At 50.8% G+C, this 19804-nt stretch overlaps 1 protein-coding gene across 3 annotated transcripts in view; it reads left to right on the top strand.

The window, feature by feature from the left end:
• spidr (scaffold protein involved in DNA repair) overlaps positions 1–19804 on the top strand; it is a 74677-nt gene that overhangs the window by 21081 nt on the left and 33792 nt on the right. For all 3 annotated transcript variants that reach the window (XM_072710897.1, XM_072710896.1, XM_072710898.1), the window contains 2 exons: positions 4081–4181; positions 18132–18333. In XM_072710897.1, the coding sequence (XP_072566998.1) occupies positions 4081–4181; positions 18132–18333 (303 nt within the window). The remainder of the gene's footprint in view (positions 1–4080; positions 4182–18131; positions 18334–19804) is intronic.

Raw genomic sequence — 19804 nt, 5'->3', positions numbered from 1 at the left:
TGGTTCAGATCCCGTGACTGACAGTGTGCAGTCCGCACTGGGGGTCTGGCTGCTGTGCTGTTACCTCTATACATGTCTCTCATGCAGAGCATGATGGGATATGTGAAAGCTACCCAGTCTTCACACAAGGCTGTCTACCCTGTATCTATATATATTTTAATGCTTCTTGCCTGCTAATGTGTGGGAGAGCACATAGAAACACGTTTGAGGAGAGTAGAGGTGAAAGTTCAGTGTTTCTCTGTTTATCTTATCGTCTTTTTTTTTTATTTTTTATGAAGATCTTTGTGAGCCGCCTATCTGCCGTCAGACCAGCTTCCTCTGGAGCTCTGCGTTCCTGCAGTCCTACCTTGTGCTGTAGAGCTCTTTCTTAAAGCAGGCTTTACTACCACAAGGGAGTACATTTCCTATCTGGCGTACCTGATGTGCAAACATTTACTGCTGAGTGAGTCACTGCCACGCAGGCCTCCTGCGTCGCTCTCCCCCGGCACGTACGATGCCGTGTGCATTGTGCCATATGCCATGATCTGAATGCCGGTCATGTGGCTCACATTCACATTGCACTCTATCGACTTCGTTTGTATTATTGAAACGTGCGCCTGAATGGTGATGGAATGCGTTTGTGCCGTTGCCGGTCAGGTACAAAAGATCCAGATGTTACGTGGAACAAACTGCATACGAGCTCAGCAATTAACAGGCGGCATCTGTCATTCTGTCATCATTCAGAAGGACAACGGCGTCTCTGTTCTCCGAGGAGAAGGTGGCTTGCCGTACCTGACACTGACGCTCTCTAAGACTGGCTTTGCCTTCCAAGTAGATACTTGTAGGGTTAGTGTAGGACCTGAGTGTTGATGTCATGGCGGAGTCAGGCCAAGATCGGGCCCTCGTTTCCCGCATATGAGCAGTGATACCGTCCAGCTTGCGCTCAGCCTGACGTAATCCATGGTAAGGATACAGAGCTTGTCATAAAACACAGCTCCTCTTAGCTATGTGTGAGTGTTATGCTGTTGCTGGGGCGAGGTGTGGCTGTTCTGGCTGGCAGGTCGGGTGTCTGTGGCTGTTTGCGCTGATTTTTATCTACCAGTATCAGAATGAACACATAAATAGATGCTTTCTGTCAGGGCCAAGTACATTTACTTTATCAAGCTGACACTTTTGTCCAAAGCTACGGCAAATGGCACTTTACAAACACATGGCTGTCGGAGTCGAACCAGGAATAAGGAGAGCTATGCTGAAATTAGATTGGATGTCCAGATGCAAGTTGTAAAACCACCCAGGCTGCTGGTTGGATTAGTCTTAACTGATATTTTTTTTGCTTGCTGCACGCACGCGCGTGCGCACGCACGCACGCACACACTCGCACGTTTGTACTCGTGCACTATATGGACAGAAGTATTGTGATGCACCTCTGTCATTGAATTTAGGTGTTTCTCTCAGACTCTTTGCTCAGGTGTATAAAATCAAGCACCTGGCCATGCAGTCAGGTTTACAAGCATTTGTGAAGGAATGGGTCATTCTGAAGGGCTCAGGGAATTTATGCGTGGTACGGTCATAGGATACCAGCTTTACAATAAGTCAGTTTGTAAATTTTATTCCCTGCTGGATGTTTCATGGTGAACTGTAGGTTGGAATTATTGAAAAGTGGGAGCATTTAGGAACAACAGAAACTGAGCCACAAAGTGTCAGCCCACATACAGTAACAGAGCCGGTCACCGAGTGCTGAGCCACAAAGTGTGTAAAAGTCACCAGCAGTCTGACTCAATAACTGCAGAGTTACGAACTTCCTCTGACATTAACTCCAGTACAAAAACTGTGCACCAGTAACTTTATGGAATGGGCTTCCATGGCCGAGCAGCTGCATGCAAGCCTCACATCACCAAGTGCAATGCCAAGCGTCGGATGGAGTGGAGTAAAGCACACTGTCACTGCACTCTGGAGCAGCGGAAACGTGTTCTGTGGAGTGACAAATCACAGTACTCTATATGGCAGTATGATGGATGAGTCTGGGTTTGGCAGATGCCAGGAGAACGTTACCTACGTGGCTGTATTGTGCCAACTGTAACGTTTGGTGGAGGAGGAATAATGGTTTTGGGTAGTTTTTTGTGGGTTGGGGTAGCGCTTTTAGTTCCAGGGAAGGGAACTGTTAATGTTTCAGCATACCAAGCATGCCGTTTTGGACAATTCTATGCTTCCAACTTTTTGGGAACAGTTTAGGGAAGGCGGCCCTTTTCTGTTCCAGCATGACTGTGCCCCAGTGCGCAAAGCGAGGTCCATAAAGACATGGATGGATGTGTTTGGTGTGGAAGAACTTCACTGGCCCGCACAGAGCCGTTAGGCAGCCCTTTCGTTTGCGCTAATGTGCCATTAGCGTTAATAACAGCAGCAAATCTAATACCGTGAACAAAAAAGCCGTAATGTTCCTAATAGAGTGGCTGCTCTGTCCTGAAATCCTACAGCTGAAAAGTTTTCAGACACAGTACTTTATAAAATGCTGGATGAATAGACGTAGTTTATTGGTGACTGTTGTGCTCGTCAAAGCTGACATTACTTAACTGTATAATAAAGTGTAAAACGTGCATTTTCCGGGTTGCCATCTCACGCATCTGTCGAGACTCTTGCGCCATTATAAGCCTATAATTATTGGCATCGAAAACATTGGGGTAGATTGCAAACCCTACAGGCTATCGACAAGGTAAAAAACTGTATATGTAAATGCGTGTGCATGTGTGTGCAGACTTGTCTCGAATTGAGAACCTCACTCCAGCCAGCTGACCGAAGTTGGCAGCCCTGTGTTTTTATTTGAAATGACCTGCAACGTTCCCTGATTTTTGGCTGAAGCAGCTCGTTATTCTTTGTGTCGTTACTCCGACAATTAAATGAATATGAGAACATCACCTGTGTCACTTTTTATACCCAACTGTAATAGTGAGTAAAGTGCACTTAATACCGTGATCATTTTAGGTGACTCGGCTAAATCTTTTTTCATGTTCGCGCGCCGCCATTTTTACTTGCATATGTAGGTGAAATGGACTCACTGTAGAGCCCTGGTGAATGGGCAAAAAATCCCAGACACACTCTAAAATGTTGTGGAAAACCTTCCCAGAGGAGTGACTGCTGTTATATCTATACAGGGGAGACCGACTCCATATTGATGCCTATGGATTTCGAATGGGGTGTCATAGACGTTCCCGGAGGTGTAATGCCCAGGTGTCCCAATGCTTTGGTCTATGAAGTGGCCTGTGTTGTAAGGTGTAATAAGTGTCTGTAACGTGTGTCTGTGCATGAGGACTATTCACTCTGTTCATTTCTATGGGCATGACCCCAATCCCAGCTATGATGGCCTCTGACGAGGTTAGGGCCAGATCCACGCAAATGTGAAAGTTCAGGAATAATACTTGCCCCCCCTCCCCCCCAACCTTAACTCATCACACTCTGCTAGCCTGAACAATAACATTAAAAACTCTATTACCAGTTTCTAAACAAATAGTTCTGTACTGTACACTTTGCACGTCAAATTACTTTGTGATTTCCTATTTATGTAACATGCAAACCATCTAAATTATGCCCCTGCATGTACAAAATTACTGCAACTTTTAGTATGGATCTATTTGTAATGGGAAATCAAATGCCCCCCCCATCCAATCGTCTTGCTGGTTTCGCCTCGATAATAGTGGGAATCTCAAGTCCCAACGAAAGTAAAAGATGTCAGATTTTTATTAAATAGTGTAATGTATACAAAACCACACACGCACACAGTCTGACCCCCACACTAGGCCTGTGCCAGTCTCTTTGAAGTGGACTCTGTTTCCCCCCCGCCCCCCACCCCTGGGTCTCAGCCGGAGAGAAGTTCAGGGCCAACGACACTGAGAAACTTTAGGAGGATTTTCCAGCTGACAAAAATGTGGACCCGCTCTGGCAGCTCGAGTGCTTTTTAATTAGCACATTTTGAACAGAGAAGCCTCCCCCGTATGTTTGTTTGTCCTGGCCGGACATGGCGGGTTGTACTGGTGGGGGGAGGTTTGGAGTGATCGTGTGGGGTGGTCATGTGAGGTGGTCATGTGACTGACATCTTGCTGCCCACAGGGGCGGCCTGGCGGAGAGGCTGAGCAAGCTGCAGCGCAGGCAGAGGTCGGCCGTCAGCTTCTGGAGGCACCAGACCCTCACCGAGAGCGGCAGCCCCGCAGGTAAGGGCAGGGCGAGCGTGGACATGCGTGCTGCCCAGTGTGAACTCCGGCATTCCGGATCATTTACGGGTCTGGGAGATGCGCAACAGTGACAAGTCAGCTGGGGGAGAAAAAAACGTGACAAACATTTCCTATAATGAATTTTTAGTGTCAGGTGCTAAACTTTTAAATAACTTTTGTGAATGGATCGGCAAGCCCAGTGTAGCAGTCACTTATAAAAGGGGTTTCCCCCAGAAACGGCAGGGAGTCACCAGATGATGTCATTGTGTGGCTCCAGTCTGGAACAGAGCCGCTGTTGAGGAGTTTCCACCCTGCCCTTTGCTGTACGTGCTGTGCTGACCCTGCATGCATAGGATAATAGTCATGCTTCATTCGTCCTCCATGGGGAATTAGCTTTTGCATGCCCCCTCTTGCTCTCCATGAGGGAGATGTAAATACGGGTGTGAGGCAGTTTTTAATTCGCAGCATGGAGTCAGCCAGTGTCTTGCAGCCCTGGAGCAGCCGCAGTTAAGGCCTTTTCCCAGTAATGTTAAATGGGCTCTCTGCCAACCACAGGATTTGAATCCACAACCAGCTGGACTACGGCACATTTGCAGAACGGTGCCCCAGCATCCATGCCTGCCTTAACCCTACACGCTCAGCTTAGAGTAACTTCACTGCAGATTATCTGACATATACTTTAAGATACTCCAGTTCAGTGTAGTTCTACATACTGATTGCCAGCTTTCCAGAAGTAGTGGAAGCGTAAAGAACATTGTCTCCGGTGGCAGAATGGGCTGTACTGAACTCCTCTTCATCCCCAGATTCTTATCACTTTTGTAAACAAAATGTAAGAGCCTACAGGAGGAATAATGAGGTCTTTGCACCGAGATGATTCCCGAACATCGCTGTGCACGTTCCCGCCGCGTCTCTGGAAATGTGCTGGGACACGTTGATGTCTGTCCTGTGTACCCTGGCTTTAAGTACAGGTGTCGCTTTTGAGTGATGATAGCCCAGGCCTTTGTCCCTCCGTTAATCACAGCTTGTAGGGACAGGCTTGCTTGTTTACCTTAAGGATGTAAACAGTGAAAGGAGACGAGGATGCAGCAAGCCGTTGGGGGGTGGGTGGGGGGGGGGGGGGGTTGATTTCGGCCAATGGCATTGCATCGTACACACGCCCCCCCTGTCTTTCCAGTACTGTGTCCCATGACTCAGCAGCGTTGGCGTGCGGTCACTGCTTGGCGACTTCTATCAGTCAGCCTCCGATGAGGCTCCGGTCACAAGCACAGTTATGATAGCACCAGTTTGCTTTGGAGCTTCTCTCCCACACAGCCGGCCATCGAGGTTTCAGGTTCTGTTTCTTGCTGCGGTTCCGTTCCGAGGGATCCGGAGCGGTGTGGTTTGGGTGCAGGAGCTTATGTGGCTAACCCAGCCCAAGGTTCGGGTAGCAGGAGGATTAAAGGAGCATTCCCCTGAAATTAGCTCATCTCGCTGCGATGATCGTAGTAGGAATAATACTTCTCTTGCTTTCTTAGTAAATAAAACAAGCCTTTTCGCCGTGTTTGGTGAGGATAATTCAGAGAGTAGTCATGATATTGGAGATGTAACAGCAGACTTCAGGCATATTCTGTATGTAGCTGGTTTTGACACAGAGATCAGAGAAATGTTGGTGTTTTTGCCCCAGTCCCACTCCCTGTATCCGTCCTGCAAACACGGGAACAGTGATGCCTCTTTACCATGTCAGCGGGTGAACATGCCGTTTCCTGGAAAAATGGGGCCGTCATCATTTTCGAGGTACTCACTGTCCCCGGGACACGCGGGACGTGCCTGGCGATGAGCTCTGCGTTTTTCGATGGAATTCCCCCGCAGAGGATCGTAGGGGATCGGTGTGAGCAAGCTCGCGGCTCCCAGCTACACGGCCCCGCGGCCCCGCGTTGAGCTTGCACACGCCCTCATGTGATTTATCACGCCGCTGTCAATGTGTTGCACCCCCCGTCTGGATTTGGGCACGCTCCTGCGCCCCGATTTCTCAGAAGCTGGGTATACTCTGAGCTGGCCAGGGCACGGGGTAGAGCGTGGCGTCCGTTTTCATCTGTCCTCTTCGGAAATGGCAGTAATGTGTGAGTGTCTGTGTGGTGGGAAGTCAAGGCAATTGTGCTTCATTAGGCAGCAGGGAGACGGTCTGCATTACGTAAGACTCTTGGCAGCGCACCCTGTGTGCTGATTGGTTTTTGGCAGTACAGTCCCTATGTTTATTGTTTCGTATCTTCAGCTTTTGAGGTGCCCGTGCAAGGCGCCTAGCCTTCATCAAGGGAGGCTTTCGGTAGTGAGTGTGGGGTCGCAGATTTCACTGTGGTACTGCTCCTAAGTCTATTTGTGTGTAAGGAGCAGCCATGCAAGCTTCCGTCTTTGCTGGGGAGGTGTGTGTGTGTGTGTGTGTGTGTGTGTGTGTGTGTGTGTGTGTGTGTGTGTGTGTGTGTGTGTGTGTGTGTGTGTGTGTGTGTGTGTGTGTGTGTGTGTGGTGGGGGGGGGGGTTGGAGGGAGTAGGGGAAGTTTGTGGGTGACTTGCAATTGATACACCATGTGACAGAGGCAGAATTACTCATTTGTAGTGAGGCTCTGCTGTTTGAATACTGTTGTGGAAAAACTGGCAGCATGTTCAGCAGTCAGCATCACTCCATCGTAACCCTGCTTACTGTCAGCCTCGAAGAGGGAGTTTAATCGATTTCTCGGGGATGTACGTCACATGGAAAGGGCTAGTCTGTCGCACATGACGAGAACACGTATATCAGCACGGCATCTTAATCTTACACTTTTATTTCAGCGTTTATCTGGTGGCCAAACAGCTCTCAGTCAGGAACATTATTAACTATTATGGACATTTTATTTACTTCACCTTGTCTCGATTCAGCCAAAGACATTTGAATCAAAGGTTTCCTGAAAATGAGAATGAGAAACACATTTCTGTGTCCCAGAAACAGATGGCGTGAGCGCTGTTTACAGGAAGCTATAAATAAGGACTTTTTCCTTTGAAAAGGAAGCAGTGCCACAAAAACATGAAGTCGACGTGGGGCTGCGCGTAATCTGCTCTGTCATACTTACCCAGAAACCCCCACGGTCGTGCCTAGAGGCGACATTGGGAAGCCGTGTCAGTCCAGGGCCCCCTGCCTACCCCATACTCCCTGTTAGCCGCTGCTAAATGAGAGGTCGTGGAAAAATGCACTGATGATTTTCGCTTGTGTCTCTGTTTCGGTGATGATATTAAGTCATAAATAAACCCAGAGATTTTATAATTGAATGACTGTTACTTTTATATAGTGGTCTTCAAGACATCCAATGTGCTTTACAGAACCAAAGGGGAGTCACTTCAACAAAGGCGGACATTTCAGGTCCAGAAAGTAAAAATCCAAACCGGGGTTTTGTTTCAACTAACCAGTTGAGCATAAAGAATCACTGTCAGAGTACTCAGCTGGTTGGTTGAAACAGAATCCCGGTTTGGATTTTTACTTTTTGGACCTGTAATGTCCACATCTGCAAGTGCAGTGTAGCACCCACCTGGATGATTCTGTGCCAGTATGCTCACCATTTGTGACCCACTCAGGCTCAAGTGACAAATTTGTGACTCTGCAAAACTGATGGAAAGACTTGGACTTGACTTGGACTTGAGACATGAAGCTGACTTGGACCCTATGACTCAAATTTGAGGCTCAAGTCCCCCCTTATTTTATAATTCTCTGCTGTCTGCATGTTCAGTTGGCTGAGATGCATCACTCTGCAAATTCATGAATGTGGAAAAACTGTTATAAACAATTATAACTGAAGAGTCTCTTCAATCTACCTCTAAAGATTGTGTCCTACAACATACTGTGGTGGGGTTTCGCTGCAGCGAGTTTGAATCACTAAGAGTCAGGACCGCGGTTTTACGCTGCGTCCAGTAGACGTGCCGCACTGGGGGCTCCACAAACCATAGCATGGGCATAACCTGCTGGTTACACCAACACCAACTTTCCTCACTGGTCTGCCATCCAAGTACTGGCCAGGCCCAGACCTGCTTAGCTTCAATGAATCCCTTTTGCAGTTGCCATGGTTACCGACAGCTTCCACGATGGGCTGGGGGACCACAGCAGGTGTAAGGTGAGGGCACGGAGTTTCTGGGGGGGGGGGCAGAGTCCTAGAGCGCCGCCCTAGCTGTCAGGCAGGTATGTGTTTGGCGCCGTCTGTGCGTGACGTGCGTCATCCTGTCACCCCGGAGCTGACCTGTAACCAGCAAGATTCTGGTCCCTTCCGTCACACGTGGGGAAACTGTGACCTGATTATGCCTGATAAGTGTGAGTGATGCTGCCAGCAAAGGAACGTCCCACTGTTACGCATAACTGTGTTAATTACACTTGTGTGGATGCCCGCCCCTACCGGGTACCCTGTGCTCATCCCAGTGTGCGCGTTGGCTGGGTAGGTGGGCGTGCCCAGCCGCATGGGTTGTGCCAGCCTGTCCCGGAGCTCCTCGGGCAAAGCCAGCTATAAAAGGAGCTGTAAATCGTGGCAGGGTGATTTATAACTTCGCCGATACGATCTCCGTTGCTGTCGGCGCTCCCAGTGGTCCCGTCTTGCCGGGGCCCCATTGTGCGATCCTGGCTGTGGTGCAGGCATTGTTTAACTATAAATTGTCTTTATTAGTGCTGTCAGGGGTCCAGGACGCTCGTGTCCAGACGCATGTTTGACTCGCATGAAGGAGCTTTGGAACAAACGCACTGAAACGGTCCAGAAGGATCTCTGAAGTTTTGCATACACGGCCTTCATGGAGGAAGATACAGATGTTAATGAAAGGCATTTGGTGTCTAGGGGTAAAGTGATATATTATCAGAAAATTAATTAGAAAAGGAAAATGTTTGTGTGTTTATTGTGCAATGCGTTTCTGCGTGTCTGATGTAGCTGCCCCTGTCACTGTGCTAGTGACTGTCTGCATAAAGGCATCTCTTTGTCTTCACATTGTTTCCCCCGTTTGTTACAGCTCAGCTCTATGCACTGACAGTTTCCTCCTCCAGCAGAGCACGCCCCCCCACCCCCCTTGCCCCCCGCAAACTTTCCTCCTGCGAGCCTGTTGAAAGTCTCTCCCTCCTTGGGGCCTCTTCCTGCACTCGAACACAGCTGATACTCATTAGCTGGGAGCTCATTCTTGCCCCCCATGGAGAAAACACTGCTCCTCTGTGAGTCCCCCCCCCCCCCCCCCCCCTTCAGAAAAAGAATGCACCATGGACAGGACCTGCCATTTGTTTCTGGCATCAGCTAATGTGCATGGGCTGCTTTTACTGAGCTGCCTTCTTGCATGCTGCTATCTGATGTGTGAGATCTTGCTTCACACTGGTGTAGTAAGGAGCTGTGCTGCAGGCCAACGCTGACTGCCTGACTGTTGCGCAGGCTGTGCTGAAGCAGTAAGGAGCTGTGCTGCAGGCCAACGCTGACTGCCTGACTGCCACGCAGGCTGTGCTGAAGCAGTAAGGAGCTGTGCTGCAGGCCAACGCTGACTGCCTGATTGCCACGCAGGCTGTGCTGAAGCAGTAAGGAGCTGTGCTGCAGGCCAACGCTGACTGCCTGACTGCCACGCAGGCTGTGCTTAAGCAGTAAGGAGCTGTGCTGCAGGCCAACGCTGACTGCCTGACTGCCACGCAGGCTGTGCTGAAGCAGTAAGGAGCTGTGCTGCAGGCCAACGCTGACTGCCTGACTGTTGCGCAGGCTGTGCTGAAGCAGTAAGGAGCTGTGCTGCAGACCAACGCTGACTGCCACGCAGGCTGTGCTGAAGCAGTAAGGAGCTGTGCTGCAGGCCAACGCTGACTGCCTGACTGTTGCGCAGGCTGTGCTGAAGCAGTAAGGAGCTGTGCTGCAGGCCAACGCTGACTGCCTGACTGTTGCGCAGGCTGTGCTGAAGCAGTAAGGAGCTGTGCTGCAGGCCAACGCTGACTGCCTGACTGTTGCGCAGGCTGTGCTGAAGCAGTAAGGAGCTGTGCTGCAGGCCAACGCTGGCTGCCTGACTGCCACGCAGGCTGTGCTTAAGCAGTAAGGAGCTGTGCTGCAGGCCAACGCTGACTGCCTGACTGTTGCGCAGGCTGTGCTGAAGCAGTAAGGAGCTGTGCTGCAGGCCAACGCTGACTGCCTGATTGCCACGCAGGCTGTGCTGAAGCAGTAAGGAGCTGTGCTGCAGGCCAACGCTGACTGCCTGACTGCCACGCAGGCTGTGCTTAAGCAGTAAGGAGCTGTGCTGCAGGCCAACGCTGACTGCCTGACTGCCACGCAGGCTGTGCTGAAGCAGTAAGGAGCTGTGCTGCAGGCCAACGCTGACTGCCTGACTGTTGCGCAGGCTGTGCTGAAGCAGTAAGGAGCTGTGCTGCAGACCAACGCTGACTGCCACGCAGGCTGTGCTGAAGCAGTAAGGAGCTGTGCTGCAGGCCAACGCTGACTGCCTGACTGTTGCGCAGGCTGTGCTGAAGCAGTAAGGAGCTGTGCTGCAGGCCAACGCTGACTGCCTGATTGCCACGCAGGCTGTGCTGAAGCAGTAAGGAGCTGTGCTGCAGGCCAACGCTGACTGCCTGACTGCCACGCAGGCTGTGCTTAAGCAGTAAGGAGCTGTGCTGCAGGCCAACGCTGACTGCCTGACTGTTGCGCAGGCTGTGCTGAAGCAGTAAGGAGCTGTGCTGCAGGCCAACGCTGACTGCCTGACTGCCACGCAGGCTGTGCTGAAGCAGTAAGGAGCTGTGCTGCAGGCCAACGCTGACTGCCTGACTGTTGCGCAGGCTGTGCTGAAGCAGTAAGGAGCTGTGCTGCAGGCCAACGCTGACTGCCTGATTGCCACGCAGGCTGTGCTGAAGCAGTAAGGAGCTGTGCTGCAGGCCAACGCTGACTGCCTGACTGCCACGCAGGCTGTGCTTAAGCAGTAAGGAGCTGTGCTGCAGGCCAACGCTGACTGCCTGACTGCCACGCAGGCTGTGCTGAAGCAGTAAGGAGCTGTGCTGCAGGCCAACGCTGACTGCCTGACTGTTGCGCAGGCTGTGCTGAAGCAGTAAGGAGCTGTGCTGCAGACCAACGCTGACTGCCACGCAGGCTGTGCTGAAGCAGTAAGGAGCTGTGCTGCAGGCCAACGCTGACTGCCTGACTGTTGCGCAGGCTGTGCTGAAGCAGTAAGGAGCTGTGCTGCAGGCCAACGCTGACTGCCTGACTGTTGCGCAGGCTGTGCTGAAGCAGTAAGGAGCTGTGCTGCAGGCCAACGCTGACTGCCTGACTGTTGCGCAGGCTGTGCTGAAGCAGTAAGGAGCTGTGCTGCAGGCCAATGCTGACTGCCTGACTGCCACACAGGCTGTGCTGATCAGTAAGGAGCTGTGCTGCAGACCAACGCTGACTGCCACGCAGGCTGTGCTGAAGCAGTAAGGAGCTGTGCTGCAGACCAACGCTGACTGCCACGCAGGCTGTGCTGAAGCAGTAAGGAGCTGTGCTGCAGGCCAACGCTGACTGCCTGACTGCCACACAGGCTGTGCTGAAGCAGTAAGGAGCTGTGCTGCAGACCAACGCTGACTGCCTGACTGCCACGCAGGCTGTGCTGAAGCAGTAAGGAGCTGTGCTGCAGACCAACGCTGACTGCCACGCAGGCTGCAGGAGTACTGGCTCAGCAGTCGCTCAGAAGTTTATAAATGAGACATTAAAGTTTCAGCTTTAAGATTAAAGGGTCCCTTCAGCGTGTATCACGTCTGTCGCTGCATGCCCTGCCGGCCCGCTTGTTTCCGTAGTGATGCGTGGGGGGAGCCGTGCCCAGCTCCGATCGCTCGCGTAGGTAACAGGAAGCGCCCCCCCCCTCCCCCATGTCTTTCACCCCCCGTCTTTCACCCGAGCAGCTTGCAGTTCGCTGCTCCCCATACGCAGGTCGTGCTCTGGTCCGGGCCCCTCGTCGCGCTTAGTGGAAAGCGGCCCCCTGCCCTATTTCTAGCTTCCTCCTCTGGCCCGCTGAGGTCACTCCCCATAATCTGTAACCTTCATTTTCGTCACTTCTGAGGCGGGTGACATCATCACATACGAGTGGTAACATGTGTCGCCACCTGAGCAAGTGCCCTGGTGTTTATTCCTGTTACTGGTTTGGTTCTTTGGTATCTGGTTCATGGTCTGTGTGGCAGTCTGTGAGCGGATCAGACCCAGCTTCTCTGCACATTGTGTCCTGTGGTCTTTAACAAGTTCCTACTCCCCATCCGGCCACTCATTCCCTGCTGCTCTCTGTTTATAAAGCAGAATGAGAAGACAATCTGTGAAAGTGGCTTCCCCCCCCCCCCTTTTCGGTATGGAAAAACTGTTGTTCTTTTTTGAGATTTGTGAAGGATATGCACTTAAAATAACGAGGCTGACTCGGAGATCATCATCGTGCAAAGAGAGATCGTTTATTTTTCACACATGTGGGAAATATGAATAATGCAGTTGGTGCTCACCCATTATAGGCCGTCGGGCAGGTTGATGTTTGGGTAACCGGCCGTGGGAAAGGCGTCGATATTATAGTCAGCTGTAGTTGTCACAATGATGCAGGAGCCTAGCAGACAGCCTGGCCGTCATCCATTAATTTAGGTCTCTGAACCGTCTCTCCCTCCATACCACAGAGATGGGGGAGTCACTCACGCACTCCAGGTTACCTGCCTGTGTGCCAGTTCCACCTGTATGCTAGCTGACCTGAAAAATGGCCGACCCTGCTTGAGCGAGGACCCCGTTGTTCTGGCACTTCAGACAGAACAGTGTGATCTGTGCTCCGCTTGCGGGTGTAGCAGGCTGGCAGTGGCTGGGCGAGGTATCAGCCGGCGCCAAGGCAGCCCGGGCGAATCGCTGCGACCCCTCCCTTTGCCCTGGCCTTGGGGGGGTCGGCCTGTTCTTTCTGCACTGTTAAATCGTCACTTTATTAGCTCCCCTCGTGCTGGAGAGATTCCCTTTGAATTAAGGCTTGTTGATTTAATCAGGAGAACATTCTGTTACTGGCTACTCCGACTCTGCTGTCTTTTAATGATTTTTACAGACCGTAGGCGCTTGTGCCCCATTGTGCTAGGCTGTCCTGGCCGGAGGATGGTGGGGCGCTCTCATGGTGTTACGCAGGACACACTAACAGATATATTTGTGTGGTTTTGCATATACTACATTGTGGGGACCCAGTGTTCCCATTATGTAATAAACACCTGATTCTTTTTACCTTGTGGGGACATTCTTCCAGTCCTCACAAGGATAACCTCATTTTTATAAAGAATCTGTGAATGAAATAAAAAAAAAAAAAAAAAAACACTAAAACAGCCAGAAGCAGAAGTCTTTTATTTTGTTGGGTTATTTAAGGTTCAGGTTAGAGCTGGGTAGGGGTTAAGGTTCTCATTGTTGGGATTAGGATTATGCCCATTGAATGGAGTGTCCCCACAAAGATATATACAGGGGTTGGTCATTGAAACTGAAACACCTGGTTTTAGACCACAGTAATTTATTAGTGTGTTGTGGAGCCTCCTTTTGCAGCCAATACAGTATCAGTTTGTCTTGCGAATGAAATACACAAGTCCTGCCCAGTGGCCAGAGAGATTCGGAGCCATTCCTCTTGCAGAACAGTGGCCAGGTCACTGTGATGCTGGTGGAGGAAAATGTTTCTTGCTCTTTCTCCTCCAAAACACCCCAAAGTGGCTGAATAATGTTCAGATCTGGTGACTGTGTAGGCCATGGGAGATGTTCAGCTTCATGCTCATCAAACCACACGGTTACCAGTCTTGCTGTGTGTATTGATGCAGTATCATCCTGATACACGGCACCACCTTCAGGGTATAATTTTGAACCATTGGGTGAACGTGATCCTCCAGAATGGTTCAGTAGTCCTTGCCTATGTAGAACAAGTAGTGGGCCTAGGTGATGTCATGATATCGCAGCTGAAACTATCATTGATTCACTCCTGTGTTGCACTCTGGGTATGCAGCAGTCCAGGTGAAAGCCTCTTTGGGGTATCTCCACGCCGGAACTCTTCTGGATGTGGGAAAAACAGTGAAAGTGGACTGATCAAACAGTACATGGTCCACAGCCCAAGATTTACGCTGCTGGCCCCACGGAAACCGATGTTTGGCTTTGGCATGAGAGACCAAAGGTTTGATTATAGAAACTCAACCATGAATGTTGACCCTGTGGATCTGCCAATGACCCGTTTTGGTGGAAACGGTAGAGTCAAAGTGTATATTTAATTCTGCATGGAGTTGGGCAGCTGTGCTTTTGTGTTTTTTGGATACAATCCTTTCAGACAGCTACCTCTTGCAGCTACAGTTACTCCTGTTGGACATGACCCGTCCTTCTTGACAGTATGCCGACGTTCCCCGAGACACCGTGGCTCTCGATACACCACAAAGACTTGCTGTCCTGGTCACAGATGCACCAGCGTGATGTGCACCAACAATCTGTCCTATTGAACTCCAATACGTCTCCCATTATGTTGTATGGATAGCAGTATTTTTTATGTACAGCTGTGCTGTTACTCTGCTGATTCAACCTTCACACTCTGCTCTTACTGATGGAATGTGCGATCAGTGAAGATTGGCCATCAGACCCTGCACATATAGGTGTGAAACCTCAAACGCTATTGACCCAGTAGCTTTGTGTTGCTGTTAGATTTAGAAGGACTGCTTTTGTAAATGGTAGCCAGGTCTGTCCCACATTTAAAGCATTTAAATGAGCTTGGTCCACAGGAACCAGACAAAGTTCGGCTCAAAAGACCCCATATGATGAAAAAGATTTTGGAAACATGTTTTCCCTTGCCCGGACGCGGGTCACCGGGGCCCCCCCCTGGAGCCAGGCCTGGGGGTGGGGCTCGATGGCGAGCGCCTGGTGGCCAGGCCTATACCCATGGGGCCTGGTCGGGCACAGCCCGAACAAGGCACGTGGGTCCCCCTTCCAATGGGCTCACCACCCGTAGGAGGGGCCATAGGGGTCGGGTGCATTGTGAGCTGGGCAGTGGCCAAAGGCGGGGACCTTGGCGGTCCGATCCTCGGCTGCAGAAGCTAGCTCTTGGGACATGGAATGTCACCTCTCTGATGGGGAAGGAGCCTGAGCTGGTGCGCGAGGTTGTGAAATTCCGTGGCAATGTGGAAGCAGAGTATGGGGACTTGGGTGTGGACTCCCCTATCTCGGGGGCGGAGGTCACTGAGATGGTTAAAAAGCTCCTCGGTGGCCGAGCCCTGGGGGTGGATGAGATCCGCCCAGAGTTCCTGAAGGCTCTGGATGCTGTAGGGCAGTCTTGGTTGACACGCATCTGTAGCATCGCGTGGACATCGGGGGCAGTGCCTCTGGACTGGCAGACCGGGGTGGTGGTCCCCCTCTTCAAGAAAGGGGACCAGAGGGTGTGCTCCAACTATAGGGGGATCACACTCCTCAGCCTCCCTGGTAAGGTCTATTCGGGGGTTCTGGAGAGGAGGGTCCGCCGGATTGTCGAACCTCGGATTCAGGAGGAGCAGTGTGGTTTTCGCCCCGGCCGTGGAACAGTGGACCAGCTCTATACTCTCCGCAGGATTCTGGAGGGTTCATGGGAGTTTGCCCAACCAGTCTACATGTGTTTTGTGGACTTGGAGAAGGCATTCGACCGTGTCCCTCGGGCAGTCCTGTGGGGGGTGCTCCGGGAGTATGGGGTGCCGGGCTTCCTTTTAAGGGCTGTTCGGTCCCTGTATGACCGGTGCCAGAGTCTGGTCCGCATGAGCGGCAATAAGTCGGACTTGTTTCCGGTGAGGGTTGGACTCCGTCAGGGCTGTCCTTTGTCACCGATTCTGTTCATAACTTTTATGGACAGAATTTCTAGGCGCAGCCAGGGCGTTGAGGGTGTCCGGTTTGGTGACCTCAGGATTAGGTCTCTGCTTTTTGCAGATGGTGTGGTCCTGTTGGCCTCATCAGACCGTGACCTTCGGCTCTCGCTGGGACAGTTCGCAGCCGAGTGTGAAGCGGCTGGGATGAGAATCAGCACCTCCAAATCCAAGACCATGGTCCTCAGCCGGAAAAGGGTAGAATGCTCTCTCCGGGTCGGGGATGGGATCCTTCCCCAAGTGGAGGAGTTTAAGTATCTCGGGGTCTTGTTCACGAGTGGGGGGACGATGGAGCGGGAGGTGGACAGGCGGATCGGTGCGGCGTCCGCAGTGATGCGGGCGCTGCATCGGTCTGTCATGGTGAAGAAGGAGCTGAGCCAAAAGGCGAAGCTCTCGATTTACCAGTCGATCTACGTTCCTACCCTCACCTATGGTCACGAGCTGTGGGTAGTGACCGAAAGAACGAGATCGCGAGTGCAAGCGGCCGAAATGAGTTTCCTCCGCAGGGTGGCTGGGCTCTCCCTTAGAGATAGGGTGAGGAGCTTGGTCATTCGGGAGGGACTCAGAGTAGAGCCGCTGCTCCTCCGCATTGAGAGGAGTCAGATGAGGTGGCTCGGGCATCTGATTAGGATGCCTCCTGGGCGCCTCCCTGGTGAGGTGTTCCGGGCATGTCCCACTGGGAGGAGGCCCCGGGGAAGACCCAGGACACGCTGGAGGGACTATGTCTCTCGGCTGGCCTGGGAACGCCTCGGGATTCCCCCAGAGGAGCTGGAGGAAGTGGCCGGGGAGAGGGAAGTCTGGGTTTCCCTGCTGAGACTGCTGCCCCCGCGACCCGACCTCGGATAAGCGGGAGAAAATGGATGGATGGATGGATAAATGAGCTTGGATGACTTCAGGTTTCTTCAAAAGCAGAGGTAGTGGGTTTTAATGCCTGGGATTCGTGGCACCCCACTGCAGAGTGCAAAAATAAAAGCTCAGTAGAGCAGCGCTGTGCAGAATACATTAACTAGACCTGAAGTTCACTAATGAACTTTGCTAATGGATATGTGGCTAGCTGCTTTGTGCATTTCGCTGCGCTAACGCTAATGGATATGTGGCTAGCTGCTTTGTGCATTTCGCTGTGCTAACGCTAATGGATATATGGCTAGCTGCTTTGTGCATTTCGCTGTGCTAACGCTAATGGATATATGGCTAGCTGCTTTGTGCATTTCGCTGTGCTAACGCTAATGGATATATGGCTAGCTGCTTTGTGCATTTCGCTGTGCTAACGCTAATGGATATGTGGGTAGCTGCTTTGTGCATTTAGCTGTGCTAGCGCTAATGGATATGTGGCTAGCTGCTTTGTGCATTTCGCTGTGCTAATGCTAATGGATATGTGGCTAGCTGCTTTGTGCATTTTGCTGTGCTAACGCTAATGGATATGTGGCTAGCTGCTTTGTGCATTTCGCTGTGCTAACGCTAATGGATATGTGGCTAGCTGCTCAGAGGTTAGGCCTCTGTGTGTGATATGATTTTGCCTGTTACAATCCCATGACTGGCAGAGTGATTTCACCGTTGGGCCCTTGAGCAAGGCCCTTAACCCCAACTGTTCCAGGGACTGGCTGAACCTGCTCTCTGATCCTCATTCATGTCACTTGTGAGAGAAACGTTTGAGTGAATGTCATGCACTTCAACATGCTAACGCTAATGGGTATGTTACCAGCCGCTTCCATAGGAACATCTACATCCAACCTACAGCTCGTCATCGAGCCAAACAGCCCTCCGGATGTCTGCAGTCAGCCTCTTCAGGCTCTGGAATCAGTTGCTTCTTTTCTTATGCCTGGCCCTTCATAGTGGAACATTTTCGCCCCCTCACAAAAATAAAAAAAATAAAAAACTTGAATGAATTCCTTCCACTCTTCAAGAAAAACACACAACCCACCTCTTCAGGCAACATTTCACCCATGATTTACTGAGGCCGTGACCAACTGATTAACCTGGCCTGCCAATGACATGTATTGCTATATCCGCAGAGCATATCTGTGTACTCGATGACTGTCTTTACATTGTTGTGATGCTATAATACACAACACTGAATACACAAGCTGTTAACATACTACATACAGTTCCTGTATATCTGTGCTCCCCCAGGCTAACAGCGTCTATCCCCTAGATGCCAAAGCTGGTGGCCTGGTCCTGGAGCTCCAGGCCGTGTGGGAGGAGTGTGGCCTGCAGCTGGCCCTGTGCCAGCCCCTGCAGCCCCAGCCCCCGCAGGAAGAGGGGCCTCGGGACCAGCTGCTGGTCCTGTTTGACAGGGACACGGCCGCCCACCTCCTGGCAGGCCCTGGGGACAGGGTCCACGTGCACGCCCCATGGTAAGCTCAGGCACAGCCCGACACGAGCAGAGCGCTTCAGTGAGGGGTGTCGCCTTCAGCATTCCCTGTTCAGCTGCCTGAATTAACATTTATAAATCTGACATTTGTTATCATGGAATAAATCTCTGGCGAGTTCCGCTCCCACCGCGTGAACCGATGCCTCTCAGAAAATCTTCATTAACTGTAGTTTAGACAGATTTGTGTCGGACGGAAAATGTCGCCCTGTTTCCGTTCCGCAGCACACACCTCCGCGTCATCGCTGTGACGTGAGCTGACACGCCACTAGTGAGTAGTGAGCCTCCGTGCGAGGCTGGCCAGTGCCTCCCGTGTTTCACCGGCCACCGTAATCCCAAGCTGCCTCCGATTCGAGAGAAACTGGGCATGCTGGTGCGATGAACGCACCTTTTCCTTGTCATGCCGTTTTCCTGAATTAAAAACATACATTTTGTGATTTTCTGCAGTGCCTTTGAATATTTGATTAAAGAAACAAGACAATTGACTTAATATTTACCCAAGAGTTTAATAACATTTTTTTTCTCTGCTGCATCACTAGCTAGCTAGTCATGGGAAATGCTTAGGACAATTCCTTAATTTCATTAAAGTGTTAAAAAGGCACAGTGGTTTGTTGGATATTTTGTTCACATTCTTGTTTATTACTTCAAGAAGTGTATAAAATGTGAGTTTTTAGGTGTTGTGTGAAAGGGTTTAGTAGGGATGTGTAATTGTTCCTAGGAATAATGACCCTGTTGAGCAGTCTTCTTTGTAATATGTGGTATCTTGAGGCAATAAATTATTCAGTTATTCCTTTGAGTTATTTTGATTTGATTTATGGAGCATATGAAATAATCGTTAGATATTTAATTTGATGTGTTCTCTCTAGGTAAATGGATTGGCTGGTATGTGTCTGCATGTAATCAGATGCATAGGAGGCCATGTTTTCACTGTCGGATTTAGACTTTGTTGTGTTTGCACAAATGCAGAATACCGCAGAAAGCCATAAAAACAATATGATTTAAGTTTAGTAAGTAAGTGCTACGCTGCAGGTCGACGGCAGCGAAATGTGTCCTTTGCAGGGCAGATTGTCTGGATTTGATTTTTGAGAATCTGTAGTGTTCTCCTCGCAGGAATAGTGGGCCGGCTTTGTCAGCTGCCGTTTGTCTGTGCAAATCGGATCTTTTGGCATGATATCTTTCTACTACAAAGGCAAAATGGTTACATGCAAATGAGAAGCGGTGATGAATTGGCAATTAAAAGCTACTAAATGACTAACACCTGAGTCAGGGCAGAGAGACTGGGCCAAAGGTTGGCGAGTGCACAGATAAGGGCATGAAGTTTAAACTGAGCCCCAACACCGAGGTAATCATTTAGGTAAATAGGCCTCTTGATGCTGGTTATAAGGTCCGAGCTGCTCTGTGCTGGCTGCTTTGTTTACGATTGCATTTCCCTGTGATTGAGGCCTGGTTTGTGCACT

This window comes from Paramormyrops kingsleyae, chromosome 4 (genome assembly GCF_048594095.1).
Source record: "Paramormyrops kingsleyae isolate MSU_618 chromosome 4, PKINGS_0.4, whole genome shotgun sequence".
Classification (NCBI taxonomy): domain Eukaryota; kingdom Metazoa; phylum Chordata; class Actinopteri; order Osteoglossiformes; family Mormyridae; genus Paramormyrops; species Paramormyrops kingsleyae.
The sequence above is the reverse complement of the archived record's forward strand: the minus strand, read 5'-3'. Positions and strand labels throughout refer to the sequence as shown.